We start from the raw sequence: 23,257 nt of genomic DNA on the forward strand, positions 1-23,257 counted from the left end.
CAGTTCTAACCCTGAAAAGGAAGACTATGCTAACTATCTAGGACCACTTCCACAGACTTTTGTCATGGGAAGAAGCCCTTCTTCTTGGGCTTCTTCCCATGACAGATTCCTGACATGATTCCTGAGCTACCTTCAGGCCAGTTAAGTATCCCAATTTTACATCTATATATTTGAATGGATAAATCCATTCTGAGCTAAAAACACTGGTACTAAAATTTGATCTTGAGCCCAGAGTCTGCAAGGATCTCCATCGTCTTAAGACTTAAAAGAAAGGCAGAAGGACTTAATATCATGTTCCCCAAAACTACTCCTAGACATTCTGGTGAATGTAGCAATTACTCTTCCTAAATCTCACCTCAAACCACAGTCTATGAAGCTTTCCAACATTCATGCCTCTATGGAGACTGAAAACTGAGGTCCTCAGTCCCACCAGGATAATTCCTTTATCTGGTTTGGAGGACTGCCTGTCCATACCAAGTACTCAGCTCCATCCACCTGTATCTCTAATTTCCCATACTTGCCATACTTAAGAACCTTGACTCTACCCACCACCATATTTTCAGAACCCTAGGTCCCAGTGTCTTATCACTGTCATCCCATTCTGCCACACGATGAGGCTTATTTCACCATGTGACTTTCTCATTGCAGTAGGCAACCCAGTTTCCAGGGGTGTTCTGATCTCTCAGTTTGGCTGGTTCTATTTTCTCCAAATTCCCTTCTGACCGTCTAGGCTGTGAAGGGTTTAGTGGCACAAGATTCAAGCACCATGTTGGGTGTGGAGGCTACTTTAAAAAAAAAAATGAATAGCCCTAATAATTTGTCTTTATATTTTTAAGTAAGATTGTGGTTTGTCTAATATAGCATCATAGGCATCCAAGTTAAGTAACTATGTTTCTTTTTTTTAATTAACTATGTTTCTTAATGCCTCCCTGACCAAGGCAGTTTGTAAACACCCCCCAACACACACACACACATATACACATACTACCTGTTCCATCTCAGCTTGTATGAGAGGGATATGGGTCTTTTTCCTTTAGTTACTGATAAAAATACTATTAATAAACTAAATAAATAAAATAAATAGTAACTATGCTATTAATATACCTAACATATCAACTCATGTTGGAGGTACTGTTATTATTCACGGATGGGGAAACAGGTTCGGAAGTGTTACATAGTAAGTATTAGATCTGTGGTTAGGGATCCAGACAGCTTGACTGATTCTACGTCCTGTGTTTGTGTTTTGTTTGTTTTTTTTTTTTAAGATTATTTATTTATTTATTTATGATAGACACAGAGAGAGAGAGAGGCAGAGACACAGGCAGAGGGAGAAGCAGGCTCCACGCCGGGAGCCCGATGCGGGACTCGATCCCAGGACTCCAGGATCGCGCCCTGGACCAAAGGCAGGCACCAAACCGCTGAGCCACCCAGGGATCCCTAGGTTCCTGTGTTTGTAACCACTTAGGTGACCCAGCTTTATCACCTAATATATTACAAAAGATTCAGACCAGAAGACTCTCTTGAATAACCTACATAACAAAACAAACAAACCAAAAAACGGAATTCACTAAGCTTTCAGTCTTTTCCTAGGAGGACAATTTTAGTCTTCCCCCTCTTTCTGTGAACAAGGGATACACCTGCCTGAGGTTCTGCTTCCCCATGGCTGTTAGAGCAATTTCTCTACTATGGGATCATGAATTCACAACATTGTCCCAAAATACCCCACCACTGAGCCCTCTGTTCTGCTCAGTCTTTGACACTCCTAAACCTTGAAGTTGGCTTCCACACTTTGAACTCACTGTTCTCATCTATCTTTCCTTGCTTTTATGTAGCTTTCTAGACTGCAGCTGGATTAAGTAGATCCATTTCATTTCCTTGGGCTTCCTTCTTTGATCAATACTTGCTTTCACCACCCTTAACTAACTTCCTAGTCTTGACTTGCCCTGTGGCTGCCCACACCAGGCTTGGCAATACAGGAAGCAGAGAGGAGATGGTCCCTTAAGTTTCCTTCCATTTTTATTATTCTATGAATTTATTGAAGAAAAATACTGTCACTCAAAAAGACACAGGAATATATTTTTCTAACTACCTACACATAGGACGTAGAGAAATAACAGTAAAAATGTGAAATGTAGCTGATCATTTTTTTTTATTTGAATGTTACTTTAACATAGTATGAAAGAATATTAGAGTGAGAAAATTGGTAGTAGATGAGGGGGCAAACCACTTAAGGTGATTTATTAAGTAAATTATCTGAAATACGTAACTCAGCACATTAATTATGTTTAGACCTCAACTTTTGAGATTATAAAAGTACTAAAATAATAGAGACTAAATGATAACCAGTTATTTCATTAATACATGGTATTACTATAGGGTAAAATGGGGCAGATATTTCAAAGAGAAATTGGTTTCTCCTTTCATGTTATAATTGATATGATAAATTAATATTTGAAAGCTGGATCACTCTTGATTTTTATGCAAAGGCTTTGATTCTTGCATCAGTACTATTACATTTTGTGAATTTTAGAAATTGGTCTAAAACTTAATGTTCTAGAATATGATTACTTAAAGCAAAAAGCATAATGATCTCATCTTGCCCTCAACTTTCAAGATGAATAGAATGTTCTGCATTAATCGAAAAAATGTGAAATGGAAGATGATTTACATGACTTAGAGCTATTCTAAATTAGAACTTTTAATTGATTCTTACTTTTCCTTATGCATAACTTGGCATCCATGTTTCTGATAAATGGGGAAAACTCACATAAATACTGAGGGTTGGTGGGGGTACAGGGAAGATAGTAACAGAAAACTATGCATATTATTTCTTAGAAAAGATTTTGGAGGCCCTAGAACCACAGGAAAACTTGCCCAGAGTCTCTTTAAGTCTTGCATATGCTTTCTTGTGCAAGCTTTCAGACAATTCCCCAAATGGCTACAGGCTTTTCATAGACAATTGGTGGGGATAAGTGACATTGTGTAGCAGGTAAAGATTGTCTTCCACCATTCCCAACTTCTGATTTCTGTGCTAATACCTCTTTGCTGTAGAAGTCTTCTTCCTGAATATATCAAGATGAAAGTAAGCCTGTCACTCTGTCTGACTACAGAGAAGATAAAAACCGGGTCGTTTAGCACCTGACTCCTTTGCCAGGTCAGGAGCAACAGAGAAATTCTGGTACAGATGAAAAAGCTAATGTGGGTGGCTCGTGTCTTAAGTCCATTCAGGCCGCTATAGCAAAATACCAGAGACTGTGTAACTTATAGACAATGGAAATTTATTTCTTCATAGTTCTGGAGGCTAGAAGTCTAAGATCAGAGTGCCAGCATGGTCAGGTTCTGGTAAAGGCCGTCTTTCAAGCTGCAGACTGCTGACCTTCTCACTTGGGAGAAGGAGTAAGGATCTCTCTGAAGGCATTTTTATGAGGGCATTAATTCCATTCATGAGGGATCTCCCATTATAACCTAATCACTTCCCAAAGGCCCCACCACCTGATACCATCACCTAAGAGGAATAAGATTTCAAAACACAAATTCTGGGGCAGGGAGGGCACCCATTCAGACCATAGCAGCTGGGTATAGGGAAACCAGGAGGAATAGTGTTTACCTCAGGGCTAGTCACAACAGAAATGTTCCCAGCAGTAGGCTCAAAGGGAGAGGGAGGGAAATAGTTATTGCAAACTGAAAGGAGAAGATCATATAGACAAGTCTACTATAAAAGTCTGAGGTGACCCCCCAGGAAAGGAGGCGAGAGGATAAATTCTGCTTAACTTACTGTCCTCCCTCCTTCTGATCTCCTGCTTGGACACCCCATTGGCTGAATCCAACTGGGAAGAGGGTAAGGGAGCCCAAACAGGTCAGCCTTCTAACTTAGGCAGCAAAACAGAGATGGCTGGAGAACAGAGCTGCAGGACTAAAGAGAGGAGCTCCAGCACTTGTGTCTGAGCAGCACTACAGTCCTGAGAAGCAAGTCAAGGCTTCAGTCTCGAGGCAGACTACGAGGCAGAAACTTAAGCAAGGAGGGCCCTATGAGGGACTTAGTCAAGCGAAGAAAATAAAAACCTAGTCACTGGAGTTAACAGATTCTGTTGCAAAGGTGACTTGATGATTAGTTTCTAAGTTCCACACTAGAGACCTTCTTTAACCTGCTAATGAGTTAGCGATCAGAAATGGTTGCCAAGGTCCACTAGAAACCCCAGTTCCTTCATCTGTCAAGTGTGAATAATAACTGTGCCTACCCTAGAGAGCTACTATGAGAATTAAACAAGGTAGTAGAGGTAAAGCGCTTAAAACAGTACCATATATATAGTAAGCACTCAGTAAATGTTAGCTATATTTTTGTTGTTATTAAGTGAAGGGGACACAATTGGAAAGATCTGAGGATATCATATAGGGCACTATGGGGAGCGAAATTGACTCCTTTCCTAGATAATGGTTAAGCCATTGCATGATATCATTGCTTATCAGTTCAATTAACTTTAGTAAAAGTATATCCATAAACCATGGGCCAATAAGGATGTTTTTCTTTCTTTTCCCATCATGGAAAGTTAAAAATGACTCACATCTATAGTCCCTCAAACATACTTAAAGTCTCCGAGCCTCACACATAGTCTCCAGTCTAATCTTAAGTAATGTGATTACAGTTTGACAGTGTTGCTGAATCATCCTAAAGTATATTGGTCATCTTTTTAATAAGGATATTCCTGGAATAACTTGGAAATTGAAAATGTGTTACGGGCACCTGGGTGGCTCGGTTGGATAAGTATCATAAGTATTGGACTCTTGGTTTCCGTTCGGTCGTGATCTCGGGGTTGCAGAATTGAGCTCCAAGTGCGGTTCCATACTAGGCACAGAGTCTACTTATCTCTCTCTTTCCCACTCTTCTGCTCCTCCCCCTCCCTTGCACATATTTGAGTGCTCTCTCTCACTCTCTCTCTCAAATTAATAAAATCTTTTTAAAAAAGAAAAGAAAGAAAATATGTTAGATGGAGGAACTGAAAAGAATTGAAGTGTTCCCTAATGGACATTGGTAAAACCTAGTAATTTCTAACCAGAAAGCAAGAGCACTTTGATGAGAAAGCTATCCAAGCACTTGTTCTGCTCCATAGAGTGCTGTGGGTATTGCAGGAGAAGACACCCAATGATTTTAAACCATTCTGATCTTGGTTACTCTTCATCCAACATATATATAATTTTCTAAAAATAATATGATCTCCCTCCCCCACGTCCCACCTCACTAGGGGCTGAGTTGAAACTAGTAGCCCATTTCACAGAAAACATTAAACTGACCACTGAATATTTAGAATTATGTTGGCACCATTTTCTTGGCATATAGGAACTCATTTGGAGTGAAGTCTTCAAGTCCGTATTCTGACCTCAATATTGCAAAGTACCTTTATGTCTATACATTACAAAACTAATATGTATAGAAAACAATCCAAAACTTCTGAAAATTATGTAAGGACATTTAAGCATTATTGTCGTGCTGTACTTGCCTTTACCAATTTATTTAGTTTACATTAGAGAATTTATATTTAGATGTAAAGGCTGATAAGACATCTGAATTATATTTTAATATTAATTTAGTTTCCTTAAATTTGGTGACTTTTGATTAACACAGTTTCAGAGGTAGATTTTGCATTTTGAATTCCTGCATTAATTGTATTGGCTTATTAAAAGTAAACCTAAATGCATTAAGAGTTTATATTTTTATTAACTTCATTTGCTTTCTTTAGTTACAAAGCTCCCCTTTCTCTGTCTTATTTCTTAGATATTATGTTTTTCATAATTTGGATGTTGCTTGGAACAACATTCATACTATGGGCTATAACCCATTAGTGAGTTGTGAAATCAATTTATGTGCTATAATCAGCACTTTTAAAAGTGAAACAATACAGTAGATAGAATAGAAACTGAGAGAGTGCATCACATGCAGTAAGGGTAAGAATATTTCATGAAATTTTGTTGTAGTTTTGTGTGTGTTTCCTGGATCAAAATGTTAACTGTATTTTTTACTGTGAGCCACCAAAAATGGTTGAAAGCCACTGATTTATATTACCCAGTTAGCCACATATCATGGGTGTTCTCATGACTTGTGTTTATGTTTCATTTCACATCCTACAAGTACTATCCAGGGAATTAATGAAATGCTTTCTGCTAGCAAAAAATAAAGAGGGGAAGATAACTCCGTGGTGAATTTCCTACTATCAAGAATTAAGAGGAGAATTTAATATATAACCAAATTCACAATATCCTTTCTGAATTTGTTAATTGTCAGGTACTATAAACATTGAATCATCTGTCCCTAGATGTTAGAATACTGGCCTGAAGTCTACTGAAAAGTTGTCGTTCTAAAAGAGGTTCGATATGTCCCTTCTGGTTAGTCTTGAAAGAATTGTGTGTTTTTGAAGAAACTTGAGATTTGCTCCTTAACTAAATCATATTAGTAGTAAAAGATTTTAGTACAGGTAGGGATATTACAAAAACAATGTTTTTATAAACTAATTTTCCCCAATATTCTTATTATTCTTAACATAAAATTTACCATCTTAACCATTTTAAGGCATGTCATTTAGAGGCATTAAGTATATTCACATTGTTGTGTGACCATGACCACCAGCCATCTTCACAACCCTTTCATCTTGCAAAACTGAAATTCTATACCCAATTCAACAATAATCTCCTTTCCATTCCCTCCACCCTAGAGTTATACTCAACCCCAATGACCTAGGAACCTGGCATCTCTCACCATCACTAAATGATACTTAATAGGTCCGTATCAGTTAACCTGGCAAAATTTAATTTTATCAAATAATAATTTGCTGTGGGATCTTACATGCTGTGTATTATGTCTCTTGGGTACTGTTCTTAATTTATTAGTAATGTTCAGTGAAGTAAGGCACTGGGGAAAAAGACGTTAAAGCAGCTGTCTTGATCTGCAGGAAAAGAAATGAAGATGAAAGAAAAGAAAGCAGATGATATAGTTTAAACTCCATTTAAGTATGATAACTGAGCCCCCATGGGGTTCAGCAAACTACTGCTCATCTGCCTGCCACCTGTTTTTGTACAGCCTGTAAGCTAAGAATGTTCTTTACATTTTTAAATAGTTGAAAAAATCAATATAAGAAGACCATACCATGATATGTGAAAATTATGTAAAACTAAAGTTGCAGTGTCCATAAATAGTTTTATTACAACATATGCACACTTATGTTTTTACATATTGTTATGGTTGCTTTCATGCAATGAGGGCAGAGTTGAGTATTTGTGACAGAAACCGTATGAGGCAATCTCAGCACTTTATACTGCTGTTCAGTGCCCCACAAATCACAGTAATGCAGTTATAATAACTTCACGGTATTTTAGTATCATGCATATTGTCACACTGTGGCATCTTCTTTTATTTTTTTATTACTAGGGCATGCCAATCATGTCAAAAAACAAAGAAAGAGAAAACTCCACTCTTTAAAGCAGAGTGGAGTTTGGATTATTTTGTTATCAAATTAAGTGACAAAGCATTGTGTTCATGATACAGTGACACTGTAGGTGTACTAAAAGAACATGATATATGTCAACATTACCAAACTAAGCACTCATGACAATATTTCCAATTCACAGAACAGCAATAGCCAAAATGATTAGAAAATGTAAAGTGAAAAAAATAAATAAATAAAAAAAAAAAAAAGGAAAATGTAAAGTGAAGTATCTCATCCCTGAGATACTTCTTCACAAATTAATTTCTTCACAAAAATAAGAAATGGTGGTGCCTGGCTGGCTCAGTCAGTGGAGAATGCGACTCTTGGTCTTGGGGTCATAAATTCAGACCCCATGTTGGATGCAGAGCTTACTGAACAAACAAAGAAAATTAAATGAAAGTGAGTCTGTATCCAAAATAAGTTTCTGAGTGCTTCATTTGGTAGCCAAACAAGGAAAATCATTAACAGGTAGTGAGTTAATTAAACCATACTTCATTGCAGTAGCTAAAGACATGTGCCCAGAAAAAAAATTAACTTACTTAAGATCATTAGATTCTCAGCAAAAACAGTTGCTCAAAGAACTGAGAACATCAGGAAGAATATAATAATCAATTAAAACGCACAGCAAATGACTTTGAGTTTTTCTTGGTGTTTGGTGGGTCAATAGATGCCACTGATACTGCTCAGTTCTTGTTTATTTGGGAGTAATTGCTGAGTATAGAGTGACAGACAAATTAACGTCTGTAAACAGTCTTTGTGAAACAACTATGGAAGAGAATATTTTCAAAGAAGTTGAGAAAACAATGATTCAGCACAACCTGAAGCAGAATCTACTAAGATGTGTTACAACTGATGGGGTAAAAATGTGTGTGAAGCAGAAAAAGGTTTAGTAAGACAAATTTACAAAACTTTGAAAATATAAGGTGTTTAAAGCCTACTGTTGGGCAGCCCTCGTGGCGCAGCGGTTTAGCGCCGCCTGCAGCCCAGGATGTGATCCTGGAGACCCTGGATCGAGTCCCACATCGGGCTTCCTGCATGGGGCCTGCTTCTCCCTCTGCCTGTGTCTCTGCCTCTCTCTCGCTCTCTCTGAATGAATAAATAAATAAATCTTTTAAAAATAAAAATAAAAAAATAAAGCCTACTGTTACTCATTTTATTATTTATCAGTAGGTACTTTGCAGAAGACATTCAAACTTATGACTTGTTTTTTAAATAGCTTTATTGAAGTGTTATTCACATGCCACGCAATTCACCCATTTGAAGTATACAATTCAATATTTTTTTTTTGTATATTCACAGAGTTGTGCAATCACCACCGCAACCCAAGTTTAAAAAACATTTTTGTTCTCTCTGAATGAAAGGACATTCTTTTTTTTTCAAACATGGAATACATAAAATTTCATTGCAGGTCAGCATTAACAAGTAAATACTTGCAAATGATTTTGATGAAAGGGAAAACTTTAAACCCCAATTAAACAAGATGTCATTTTTTTTAGTTCTATTCTCATTAGTTGAACTGTCTTACAAAAAGTTCTATCCAATTATTAGTAGTATATTTTCAGTTATATAAATAAAATTTTGTGAAAATTTGTTTTCTCTTTTGCTATATAAGAATTGCATAGTATCCTTGATTTTGCCTCTTGACCTGCAAAGCCTAAAATATTTAATATGTGACCCTTTACAGAAAATGTTTGTTGACCTTGCTCTGGGTAAATTGATTAACAATATTTGCTAGGAGTGGAGATTTTATCTATGGAATGCTCTTAATTGATATACCTGATTTAGGATTGTTTATGGCTGACATTTCTAGAATGTATGGGTTTATAACTTCCTAGAAAAGGTCATGCAAGCTATTCAACTCTGAGGTATAAAATGGAGATATAAAATGGAAATGTGTGACAACTTAAACTCTCCACTATGCAAGGTGACCCTCAAACCTCATTTAGAGACCTCACTTATCCTAGTCAAGAGAATACCAACCTGATCTGAGAAGGAACACAACCTACAAAGCCAGCAGGATGCCCTAGACCTCTCCCTACTTGACCTGTGCCTCTTGATTTCTTATATCATTGAAATTATTAATAAAGTTTGATGTTAGGTAAAATCCCTGATATTTGTGAGTCAGATGTGACAGTCCAGTCCCATGTGTGAGTTCAAATATTATTCATATATATTTAAAAACCTAAAGTAAGTTTTCCGAAAGTCACAACAAGCAATTTTTGCTAGACAATCCCAAATATTAATTTATGCTTAAAGAATGATGAATTTCTCTTAAAGTAGGTAAAAGTACCATATTTCCTAAAAGAATTATTTAGTATAATTTGATAAGGAGCACATGTTACCTTCTGTTACCTTTAAGTTCAGCCCCTTCTGTATTTAAAGTGTTATTATTTATAATTAAATATCTTTTCACAGAAAAAATCAATATACGCAAGTAATAAGGATGCTAAGACCAAATGCACATCATCTGTGCATAGCAAAAATTAAATTTGATCATTTCAACCCTGCTACTACCTAAGAATTGTCATCTGCTTTTCAGGTTTTGAAAAATGATTAACCCTTAAATTTTTTTGTGAAATACATCTTTGCTTTTGAGACATATTTTTCTTCCATTCTTTATGGTAAATTCTTAAATTTACACCAAGTAAAATCTTCCACCTCAAAAGTAGAGAGTTTTCAGAAAAAAAACAAAACAAACTTCTAAACAATTCTTATTGATCTGCCTTGGAATATGTTGATCCTGGTGAGATCTACTATTAATGCCCTTTATAACTTCAGTCCTGTGAAATACTGTTTGCATAAATCTATTATGTTTCTATGTTGGTTTTTAGACTCCTTATAACTGACAGACAAGAAAAAAACTTGTGAAGATGGAAAATTTTTTTACACTATTTCATTTTATAAGTGACAACTCGCTGCATATTACTCACATAATGGAAATGTGACATCCCCATGATGATGATGAAATTGAAAGATTTTGAATCAAATGAAAATGTGTACAAAATTGGTCAACAGGAGATAGGAAGCATTTAGTAAAAGTACTTTACTTGAGTGGCTAATGCCGTTATGAAACATACAGTGGTAAATACATTATGTATCCTTTTTTGTTTTTGTTTTTAAGGAAAAGCGTTAATTTGGGGGCTACATCCAGAATAGCATCATCTACATGAGTATTCCCTCTTCCTACAATTTCAGAAAATCTTTGATAACTACTTGAGAAAATGCAGAAGATCTTGCAAACAGATGACATTACCAATACCCAAGCTCTTAGGAAAGGAAAGAGGAAAAGGACAGAGACAATGGACTCAGAGAATGCAAATAGTGACATGGATAAAGGACAGGTTGGTGTTGTTACCTTGATAGAATTTTATTATCTAGCTCCAGCATAATTCCATATCCTTTTCATAACTTATTACTTTAGTACTTTCTCTTCTTCTATTAACTTATTATTCCCTTTAATTCTTTATTCAAGCAAGGGAATAAAATTTCATGTTCTCTTTGTAATGTTGAATAAGTTGAGTTAGAAATATACTCAACAGACATTTTTACCTGCTTCTATTTAAATATGGCCAATTATGCCAGTGTTCAAACTTTCCCTCATATTCTGGGAAATGAAAGTGCAGCAAACTGTCAGAAACTATTTTTCCTCTCAAAAAGTACTAAAGAAATGGAAATACCTCTTCTTTAAGATTTACTATTTCTTTTCTTTTTTAACTCTTGGGCCCATATTCATCACTGGTTTGGTCTGGGCTCCTTTCTAATTTTTATTTATCTATTCCTTTTTAATCTGAATTCCCCACTCCCATTGTTCTCTTATGCTTTGGACAACCCAACAATGTGTTTATACAGTTTCATTTTATTTGTGTGCCTTTGCAATACATATATTTGTATAAGTCTTTTATTTTTTTTTTGTATAAGTCTTTTAATACATGTAGTATATACATAGTGTATTCTTAATTTTTTAAATACATACTATACATTCTCATTGTTTAAAATATTTTTCAGTCTTCTGGGGGCAGTGTCTAGAGGCATTCAGGATGTTCCAGCATGTGATGCACTATCATAGAGTATTATACAATACAGCCTCTAGCAAAACTAGGCTGTCCCCAATGCTGGTAATGGAATTGTTTACCTTTATACCAAGAATATTGGGAAACCAGCAAAATTTGCATGTGGAGTGTACTCAGTCCATTTTTAAGGAACTTGTGCTGTGAGACTTTAAGTTCTTAGGAGGTTCTAGGGGCGCCTGGGTGGCTCCGTTGGTTAAATGTCTGACTCTTGATTCTCAGCTCAGGTCATGATCTCAGAGTTCCTGAGATCCAGCTGGGTAGGGCTCCTCCCTCAGCCAGGAGTCTGCTTGAGATTCTCGCTCTCCCTCTCCTTCTTCCTCTCCCCCTGCTCACGTGAGTGTGCACGCTCTGTCTCAAATAAATAAATAAAATTTTAAAGTTCTTACGAAGTTCTCTAAAATGAAAAACATGGCAGTGAGGCCCATGGTAGTTCCACATGCGCTAGATGTGTGCATGACAGGATCAAGTGCAGTTTCTTTATATAAGGAGCAGAAAATCATTGTGAAAGTGTTGAAGGCACAAGAACACAGTCAGAAAGCTAAATAAAAAATAAGGCTTTTCTGAGTTAAAAAGAAGTTTAAATACATATTTTATACATATATAAATACAAATATATATATTTATATATATAATATATTTTTTTAAGGTAAACAGTGAAAATTCTCCCTCACATCCCTATCTCCATCCACCCTGTTCCCACCTCCTACCCACCCACTACATGTAACCACATTTATTGCTCTCTTATCTATCTTTCCAGTATTTCTTTGTTTAAATAAAGGAAATATAAATACAGATATTTTTGTTCTCTCTTTTGCACAAAAAAGTAACTTACCAGATACACTGCTTTGTACTTTGCCTTTTTACATAATATTTTTTGAAGATCTTTCCACGGGAATATAGAGAACTTTCTCTTTTTTACAGCTCCATATTATTCCACTATGTCTATGTACTAGTCTTTATTTAGCCAATCCCACATGATGGACTTGGCTTATTTCTAATTCTTTCCGTCTTAAAAATCACACTGCATTGTACAACTTTATGGATACATCATTGAGTAGTACGCTGATATCATAATATATGCTTCAATCTGTTTCTGATTTTTCAATCAGCACTGTTTTTAACATCTACCTATATTACTATTATACATTAGATCTGTGTGTCTATTCACTGCATAGCACCAGATTTTACTTAAGCTTTTCTGCAGTAATGAAAACCTAAATTTCCTGCAACATCTTGGTACTATAAACAATGAAAAAATAAATCACCTCATACCTGTTCTTTTAAGAAACAAATATACAAGTATATATTTCTGTGCATAGATTTCATTATTACATGTATGTGTGTATATGTCATATATAACATATATAAAGGTAATGAAAATTACTATTATCATATATAGGCAAGTAGTTAATGTACTCACATTAGCTCTATAAATCCTAAACAAAAATTGATGGATTTGGTTAAATAAAAATGAAAGATGTTTTTGAAAAGTGAAGGATGCCACACTTCTATGAAGAGAAATTAGAAGAAATTAGAATGTATGATCTAGTTCTTGCCATTTTTAGCAAGTTCCTACAAGAAAGAAGTGAAGTCAAACAAAAGCTAATCTATTTGCAAGCAGCAATGAAAGATATAAAGTTAATAGACAAATATCAGATTGGGAAAAGATATTTGTAAAAACTAAAACCACAAGAGACTAACTTTCTTCAATAGATAAGGCATCTGCACAAATCAGTAATAATAGAACAGGAAACTATCTAGAATAGACTAAAAAACCCAACAGAAAAGATAAGAGCCCAGTAGAAAAGTAGATAGTGACAGAGACTGCTACTTCTCTCCAGCTGTGTGTTCTTCCATTCTTCTTACAGTGATAGGTTTTTAGATGGGCAGGTAGCTGTCAGCTAAAGATTACATTTCCCAGGCTCTTATGCATCTCAGTGTGGCTATGTTGACTAAATGTCCATTAATAAGGTAGGAGTAGAAGCAATGTGTACCACTACTGGATCATGACCTTAAAAGGAATGGCCATGTCTTCTGCTTGTACTCTTCTGTTGGCAGAGACAAAGGCATGATGCTGGAGCTGGAATAGTCACTTAAGACCCAGGCATAGAGGCTGCGTGTTGGGTAAGGTAGACCAGCAAGATAAGAGACATCCTCAACATTGTGGAGCTGCCATAGTAAACTCTCATTTCCCTTGCTCTTACGTGAAAGGGAAGTAATGTTCCATCATTGTAAGCCATTGTTATATTTGGGTCATTGTTACAGCCTTTGAAACACATCCCAACTAATGCAGATTTTGGTATCTAGAAGCAAGATATCCAAATCTGACATATGTTTGAATTACTTAGAGATCATCAGATTGTGGTCCAAAAAAGTTGAGATTTAACATGTTGAAAAGCTGTTAACTCATTGGACCTTTGTAACATATTTGATAAAACTGTTACCTGGAATACCTTGGGAGGCAGACCATGTGCTTACTGAGCCTGGGAAAAGAAGGAACTTTGATGTGCATCCATGACTTCTTGTCAGTGCTAGTCAGTTTGCAGAGATGAAGGTTTTCTCCTTCAACCTACACTTAGAATGCAGTCTACAATCTAAATTTACTGGTAATCAGTAATGTTAAATCATCAAGCTTTGGAAAAAGCCAATTATTTTTATGTCTAAATAGCAAGAGGTAAGACTGTGACCTCAAGGCTTTCTCAAGAGCTTCTCTTGATATCCATTGAGATCCATCCCAACAGTAAGCATCAACTTCCATGTGTTACCTTCAGCCTTATTGTTTCACATGGCCACTAGGTAACATCCATAACTTGGAGAGAAAAGACGCTGAGTGTAGATGCAGCTCTACAATGTTGAGGATGTCTCTTATCTTGCTGGTCTACCTTACCCAACACGCAGCCTCTATGCCTGGATCTTAAGTGACTATTCCAGCTCCAGCATCATGCCTTTGTCTCTGCCAACAGAAGAGTACAAGCAGAAGACATGGCCATTCCTTTTAAGGTCATGATCCAGTAGTGGTACACATTGCTTCTACTCCTACCTTATTAATGGACATTTAGTCAACATAGCCACACTGAGATGCATAAGAGCCTGGGAAATGTAATCTTTAGCTGACAGCTACCTGCCCATCTAAAAACCTATCACTGTAAGAAGAATGGAAGAACACACAGCTGGAGAGAAGTAGCAGTCTCTGTCACTATCTACTTTTCTACTGGGCTCTTATCTTTTCTGTTGGGTTTTTTAGTCTATTCTAGATAGTTTCCTGTTCTATTATTACTGATTTGTGCAGATGCCTTATCTATTGAAGAAAGTTAGTCTCTTGTGGTTTTAGTTTTTACAAATATCTTTTCCCAATCTGATATTTGTCTATTAACTTTATATCTTTCATTGCTGCTTGCAAATAGATTAGCTTTTGTTTGACTTCACTTCTTTCTTGTAGGAACTTGCTAAAAATGGCAAGAACTAGATCATACATTCTAATTTCTTCTAATTTCTCTCCATAGAAGTGTGGCATCCTTCACTTTTCAAAAACATCTTTCATTTTTATTTAACCAAATCCATCAATTTTTGTTTAGGATTTATAGAGCTAATGTGAGTACATTAACTACTTGCCTATATATGATAATAGTAATTTTCATTACCTTTATATAAGTTATATATGACATATACACACATACATGTAATAATGAAATCTATGCACAGAAATATATACCTGTATATTTATAAAATAATGTGACTGAGTGTATACATTATAAACCATACAATAATGTAATTGTATTTTTTATAACTTTTCTAATCAAGCTTTCATTTCTCCATCCTTGCTTAATAAGAAAGAAAAAACTTAAACTTATTTATTCACAGTGAATTACAATTAGAATGTTTCAGTTTTTATAAGTCCCTTTGAACCGTTAGTATATTTTAGTCATTTAAAGATTTAAGCCTTTATGGATTCTAAGTCTTATCTTCCACCATTTTATTATTTTTTTTCCTAGAAAGTGACCCAAATTTTCAGGTCTTACTTATCATCCTAGCAACTGAGGGAGGATAACTGGTCTTCTGCTGAGGTTCTAACTTTCCTGCTTGACTCCTAACCGTTAAGTAGTATTACTGTTGAGGTACAGCCAAGCCTTCCAGATCCTTTGGGGTTTCTGTTGGCACAGCATCCTGAAGTTTGCCACTCACTGCCATCTTCTTGTTTATTTTTTTCATAATGATAAGTATATGCTTTAATCCCCATCACCTATTTCCCCCATCTCCATTCCCATCTTCCCTCTAGTAACCATCAGTTTGTTCTCTATAATTACGTCTGTTTTTTGGTTTTTATCTTTCTCTTTTTCTTCTTTGCCTATTTGTTTTCTTTCTTAAATTCCACATATTAGTGAAATCATATAGTATTTGTCTTTCTCTGAATGACTTATTTTTCTTAGTATTATGCTTTCTAGCTCCATCCATGTCATTACAAATAGCAAGATTTCATTTTTTATGGCTGAGTAATGTTCCATTATTTTTATCCATTCATCTGTTGATGGACACTTGGGCTGCTTCCATAGTTTGGCTATTGTAAAGAATATTGTAATAAATGGTGGTACATGTATCCCTTTGAATTAGTGTTTTTGTATTCTTTGGGTAAATACCCAGTAGTATGATTCCTGGATTGTAGGGTGGCTCTATTTTTTTTTTTTTTTTTGAGGAAACTGCATACTGATTCTACAGTGGCTGTACTAGTTTACATTCCCACCAATAGTGCAAGAGGGTTCCTTTTTCTCCACATCTTCACCAACACTTCTTGTTCCTTGTGTTTTTTATTCTACCATTCTGACAGGTGTGAGATGATATTTCATTGTGGTTTTGATTTGCATTTCCCTGTTGATGAGTGATGTTGAGCATCTTTTCATGTGTCTGTTGGCCGTTTGGATGTCTTTGTTGGAGAAATGTCTGTTCATGTCTTCGGCTCATTTTTTAATTGGATTGTTTATTTTTGGGGTGTTGAGTTATATAAGTTCTTTATATATTTTGATACTAATTCTTTATTGGGTATGTCATTTGCAAATATCTTGTTTCATTCCATGGGTTGCCTTTTAGTTTTGTTGATTATTTCCTTTACTGTGCAGAAACACGGTGGTATAGTTATTTATTTTGTATTTGTTTGTAAATTATGTATTTATTTTAATGTAGCCCCAATAGTTTATTTTTGCTTTTATTTCCCTTGTTACTGGAGACATATCTAGAAAAATATTGCTATAACCAATGTCAGAGAAACTACTGTCTATACTCTCTTCAAGGAGTTTTATGGATTTAGGTCTTTAATCTATTTTGAGTTTATTTTTGTGTATGGTGAAAATAAGTGGTCTAGTCTAATTCCTTTGCATGTGGCTATCCAGTTTTCCCAGCACTATTTGTTGAAAAGACTGTCTTTTACCCATTGGATATTCTTTTCTACTTGTCGAAGATTAATTGACCATATAATTGTGGGTTTATTTCTGGGTTTTCTCTTCTATTCCATTTATCTATATGTCTATTTTTATGCTGGTACCATAATGTTTTAATTACTAACACTTTGTAATATAACTTGAAGTCTGGAATTATGGTACCTCCAGTTTTATTTTTCTTTTTCAAGATTGCTTTGGCCATTCAAGGTCATTTGTGGTTTCCATACAAATTTTAGGATTGTTTATACTCACTGTGTAAAAAATGCTGTTAGTATTTTGATAAGGATTGCATTAAATCTGTAGATTGCTTTGACTAGTATGGACATTTTCACAATATTTGTTTTTCCAACCCATGAGTATGGAATGTCTTTCCATTTCTCTGTATCCACTTGAATTTCTTTCATCAATGTTTAATGGTTTTCAGAGTGCGGGTTTTTCACCTTTTTGGATGAGTTTATAACTAGATATTTATTGTGTTTGGCACAATTGTAAATGGGATAATTTTCTTCATTTCACTTTCTGCTACTTCATTATTAGTGTGTAAGAATGCAACAGATTTCTGTACATTGATATTGTATCCTGCGACTTCACTGAATTCATTTATCAGTTCTAGTAGTTTTTTGGTGAAGTCTTTAGAGTTTTCTATAAATAGTATTATGTCATCTGCAAATGATGAGAATTTTACTTCTTCCTTACCAGTTTGGTTGCCTTTTCTTTATGTTGTATAATTGCTGTGGCTAGGCTTCCAGTACTATATTGAATAAAAGTGGTGAGAGTGGACCTCCTTATATTTTTCCTAACCTTAAGGGAAAGCTTTCAGTTGTTCATCTTTTAAGTATGATTTTGACTGGGTTTTTCATTTAAGGCATTTATTACATTGAGGTTATATTCCCTCTAGAACTACATTGCAGAGGGTTTTTATCATGAATGGATATTGTACTTTCTCAAATGCTTTTTCTGCATCTATTGGAATGATCATGTGGTTTTTATCCTTTCTCTCATTGATGTGTGATATATCATGTTGATTGTTTTGTAAATATCGAACCACCTCTGCATCCTGGGAATAAACTCCACTTGTTTGTAGTGAATGATTTTTTTTTTTTATGTGTTGCTGGATTTGGTTTTGCTAATATTTGGTTGAGGACTTTTGTACCATAGTCATGACATATACTGGCCTGTAGTTCTCTTTTTCTGTGGTGTCTTTATATGGCTTTGGTGTCAGAGTGATGTCAGAGTGATACTGGCCTCATAGAATGAATTTCAAGTTTTCTTTCCTCTTCATGTTTTATAATAGTTTGAGAAGAACAGATAATTAACTCTTTTTTAAATGTTTGGTAGAATTCACCTGTGTGGCTGTCTATTCCTGGATTTTTGTTTTTGAGGAGTTTTTAAATTACTAATTCAATTTCACTTCTGGTAATTGGCCTGAATAGGCCAATTCTTGCTTTAGTTTTGGTAGGTGATATATTTCTAGGAATGTACTTATTTCTTCAAAGTTGTCTAATTTGTTAGCATATAGGTTTTCATAATCTGTTACAATTGTTTGTATCTCTGTGGTGGTGTTTGAAATTTCTCCTCTTTCATTAATGATTTTGTTTATTTGGATCCTCTTTATCTTTTTTTTTTAAGATTTTATTTATTTATTCATGATACACATAGAGAGAGAAAGAGAGAGAGAGAAAAAGAGAGAGAGAGAGGCAGAGACACAGGCAGGGGAAGAAGCAGGCTCCACGCAGGGAGCCTGACGTGGGACTCGATCCTGGGACTCCAGGACTGCACCCTGGACCAAAGGCAGGTGCCAAACCGCTGAGCCACCCAGGGATCCCCTCTTTATCTTTTTTTTTATGAGTCTGGTTAGAGGTTTATTGATTTTGTTGATCTTTTCAAAGAACCACTTCCTGGTTTCATTAATCTGTTCTATTGTTTTTTCAGTTTCTATATCACTTACTTCTCTTCTAATCTTTATTATGTCCTTCCTTTTGCTGGGCTAGTGTTTTGTTTGTTTGTTTTTTTTCTAGTTCCTTTAGGTGTAAAGTTAGGTTGTTTATTTGAGATTTTTCTTACTTCTTGTGGTAGACCTGTAGTGCTATAAACTTCCCTCTCAACACTACTTTTGCTGCATCCCAAAGATTTTGGACCATTATGTTTTCATTTTCATTTATTTCCATGTAATTTTTAAATTTATTATTTGATTTCTTGTTTGTTCCATTCATTGTTTAATAGCATGTTATTTAACCTCTATGTATTTTTGCTCTTCCCAGATTTTTTTCCTGTGGTTGATTCTAGTTTCATAGTGTTGTGGTCAGAACAGATGTATGACATGACTTTGATTTTTTTTAACTTGTTGAGACCTGTTTTGTGGCCTAATTAATATGTGATTTGTTTGGGAGAATATTCCATATGCACTTGAAAAGAATATATATTCTGCTATTTTAAAATGGAATATTCTGAATATGTCTGTTACGTACATCTAGTCCAGTGTGTCATTCAAAGCCACTGTTTCTTTGTTGATATTCTGTTTGGATAGTTTGTCCATCAGTGCAGGTGCGGTGTTAAAGTCCCCTACTATTATATTACCACTGATTATATCCTTTAGTTCTGTTATTAACTGTTTTATGTACTTGGGTGTTCCAATGTTGGGTATATAAATATTTACAATTGTTGTATCCTCTTGTTGGATTGTTTCCATTATTATTGTATAGTGTCCTTCTTTGTCTCTTTTTACAGTTTTTATTTTAAAGTCTATTTTGTCAAGTATAAGGATTGCTACCTGGCTTTCCTTTGACATCTGTTTGCATGATAAATGTTTCTCCATCCCCTCAGTTTCAATCTGCAGCTGTCTTTGGTCTGAAATGAGTCTTTTGCAGGTGGAAAATAGATGGGTCCTATTTTTTTTATCCATTCTGTCACCCCATGTCTTTTGACTGGAATGTTAAATCCCTTTACATTCAAAGTAATTATTTTTAGATATATATTTATTGCCATTTTATTATTTGTTTTGTGTTTTTTTCCCTAGATTTTCTCTGATCCTTTCTTTTCTTGCTCTCTTTCATGATTTGTTGGCCTCTTTTAGTGATACATTTGGATTCTTTTCTCTTTACTCTTTACATATCTTCCTGGTTTTTTATTTGTGGTTACCATTATGTTTGTATATAACATCTTCTGCATAGAAAACCCTATATTAGGTTGATGATTGCTTAATTTTGAAACCATTCTTTACTCTTCTCCCCTCATTTTAGGTATATGGTGTCATATTATCCTTTCATTTTGTGAATACCCTTCACTGGTTTTTACAAAAATACTTACTTACACTGCTTTGTATTTTTTACTTTTCATACTCTCATTTATGGTCTTTCCTTTCCATTTAAAGAGTCTTCTTTAATATTTCTTCTAGGGCAGGTTTAGTGGTCATGAACCTCTTTATTTTTTGTTTGTCTGAGAAACTCTTTATCTCTCCTTCTATTCTGAATAATAGCCTTGCTGAATAGAATATTATTGGCTTCAGATTTTTCCTTTCAGCCCTTTGAATATATCATACCACTCCCAAATGGCCTGCAAAGTTTCTGCTGAAAAATCCACTGATAGCCTTATGGAGTTTCCTTTGTACGTGACTGTCTTCTTTTCTCTTGCTGCTTTGAAATATTTTTTCTTTATCATTACTTTTTGCCTCTTTAATTACTACATGTCTTGGTATGGACCTCCTTGGGTTGGATTTTTGCAGGGATCTCTGTACCTCCCAGATCAGAATATCCATTTCCTTCCCCAAATTAGGGAAGTTTTCAGCTATTATTTCTTCAAATAAATTTTTCTTTTTTATTGGGGGGGTAAGTTGTAATTTTTTATTGGAAAACAAATATACAACTTGGAATGGATTTGAGGCAAATTATGCCATAAGCAGATTTTCTTTAAGTGGCTAAAACAAAGCTTAAAAAGCAAGTAACAATAAAAGAAAATGTTTCTGGTACAGGACAAGCAGTACAAAAAAAATTGCGTATGAGTACCTGGATAATACACCCGTTTTGCAATAGTGCAACTTTTAAGTACATATTGTTGACTGTCCATAGTCCACGCAGTTACAACTCCACACTTCAAAAACAACATGCTGACAGTTCCTAAAGAAAACTACTTAAGAAAAAGGCATAACCCAGATATTCCCTCATTTGACCAACTCCATTTAAGTTTAGATGTGCAGAAGGGCTTAGATCTATCCAGAGTAAGCCACATGCAACATGCTACTTGATCAATTTTCTAAAATAAGGTTTCAGGACAATGATAGTAAGATAAGGGAAGAAAACATGGAGTAATGAAATCCTAATTACTATACATGCATATTTTTTGACAGCAGGGGGAAACCTTTTACAGATAAGTTACAAAGAAAAGGCAAATAAACAATTTTGTACAAGAAATTTAACACATTCTGTACAATGTCTTCACTTTGCTGTCATCATTTGTACAAACTCTTCATAGTTTACTTGACCATCACCATGAATATCTGCTTCCCTGATCATTTCATCAACCTCTTCATCTGTTAACTTCTCTCCCAGGTTTGTCATCACATGGCAAAGCTCTGCTGCACTAATATAGCCATTGCCATCCTTATCAAACACATGGAATGCTTCTCTAATTTCTTCTTCACTGTCTGTGTCTTTCATTTTTCTTGCCATCATTGTCAGAAATTCCGGGAAGTCAATTGTGCCATTACCATCAGCATCTACTCCATTAATCATGTCCTGTAACTCTGCTTCTGTGGGATTCTGCCCAAGAAACCTCATTACAGTTCCCAATTCCTTTGTTGTTATAGTTCCATCACCATCCTTGTCAAATAGTGAAAAAGCTTCTTTGAATTCTGCAGTCTGCTCCTCAATTGATCAGCCATCCTGCAAGCGCTACCAGTCTCCAAGAAGTGACCACACAACCACTTAGCTCGCTCGCCCCACTCGGATTCCAGATAAATTTTTCTGCCCGTTTTCTTTCTCTTCTTCTGAGATCCCTCTAATGAAAATTTTATTATGCTTGATAGAGTCGCTGATTTCCCAGAGACTGTTCTCAATTTGCATAATTTTCTTTCTTCTCCTTAGCTCAGCTTGGTTACTTTCCATTACTCGGTCTTCCAGGTCATTAATTCATTCCTCTTCTTCATCTAGTCTGTTATTTATTCCATCAAGTGTATTTTTTAAAAGATTTTTTATTTATTTGGGAGAGAGAGAGCACATAAGCAGAGGGAAGGGCAGAGAGAGCAGGAAAAGTAGACTCCCCACTCAGCAGGAAGCCTGATGTGGGTCTTGATCCCAGGACCCTGGGATCATGACCTGAGCTGAGAGATGCTTAACTGATTGAGCCACCCAGGTGCCCCAACCATCAAGTGTATTTTTAATTTCATTTGCTATATTCTTGATCTCTGATTGATTCTTTTCTATCTCTGTGTTAAAGGTCTCACTGATGTCCTCCACTCTTTTCTCAAGTCCAGTGAGTATCTTTATGGTAATTACTTTAAAATCTCTATCAGGAAAACAAAACAAAACAAAACAAATAAAATAAAATAAAATAAAATCTCTTCCAGGCATATTACTTATATCCATTTTGCTTAGGTCTCTTGCTATGGTTTGGTCCTGTTCTTTCATTTGGGACATAGTCCTCTGTCTCTTCATTTTGTCTAACTCTCTGTGTCTGTGTCTCTGTGTTTGGAAAGTCAGCTATTTCTCTTGCTGTTAACAATAATAGTCTTATGAAGAAGAGGTCCTGTAGTGTCCTGCTGTGAAGCATACTCTGTTCCCCAGGACCTAGCACTTCAGAGTATCTCTTATGTGTGTTGAATGTGCTCTATAGTTGAGTGTTGGCCTCTTCTTCCTTCAGTTCATTTGTCCACAGAGGCTCCCTTTGCCAGCAGGGGTGAGGCCCACTGCCATCTTCTATAAGGTTCTGGCATTGTGTGACTTCTCTGTCTACACACTAAACTATTTCTGTTTAACCAGTTTCCTCAGCACCTATCTGTCTCCTGACCAGGACACAAGGACTATTTGGAGTCTTTACTTGCTTTGAAAAAACTCTGGAAAGTCTGGTTGCTTTCTCTTGTCCAGCTGTCTAGATACTAATTTTGGACATTTCTGATTTATAACTCAGAGAGGCACCATGTTGCCCTGATGTAATGCTGGACATGGGGCCTCTTTAGGGAGTTTTTAATGCACTGAGAAGCAAGGAGCCAACCCTGTTGTTCTAGGATTGCTCCTCGTTTATATGAATGTTTCTATCATATATCCTTACCCCTGTGATGCATCTCCCTTCC

General features: G+C 35.6%; 1 protein-coding gene and 1 pseudogene across 5 annotated transcripts in view; one reads left to right on the plus strand and one right to left on the minus strand.

Annotated features, from left to right (window-relative positions):
- BEND6 (BEN domain containing 6) overlaps positions 1–23,257 on the plus strand; it is a 59,214-nt gene that overhangs the window by 8,288 nt on the left and 27,669 nt on the right. For 2 of the 5 annotated variants that reach the window (XM_038554405.1, XM_038554404.1), the window contains exons 2-3: positions 10,597–10,816; positions 22,405–22,440. The exons of 1 other annotated variant lie outside the window; for it this stretch is intronic. In XM_038554405.1, coding sequence (XP_038410333.1) covers positions 10,697–10,816; positions 22,405–22,440 — 156 coding nt within the window. In that variant the 5' untranslated portion in view covers positions 10,597–10,696. The remainder of the gene's footprint in view (positions 1–10,596; positions 10,817–22,404; positions 22,441–23,257) is intronic. 2 more of the 5 variants (XM_038554406.1, XM_038554407.1) reach the window with 2 other exon arrangements.
- LOC102151141 lies at positions 20,797–21,942 on the minus strand (annotated as a pseudogene).

The sequence above is a fragment of the Canis lupus genome, chromosome 12, assembly GCF_011100685.1.
Source record: "Canis lupus familiaris isolate Mischka breed German Shepherd chromosome 12, alternate assembly UU_Cfam_GSD_1.0, whole genome shotgun sequence".
Classification (NCBI taxonomy): Eukaryota; Metazoa; Chordata; class Mammalia; order Carnivora; family Canidae; genus Canis; species Canis lupus.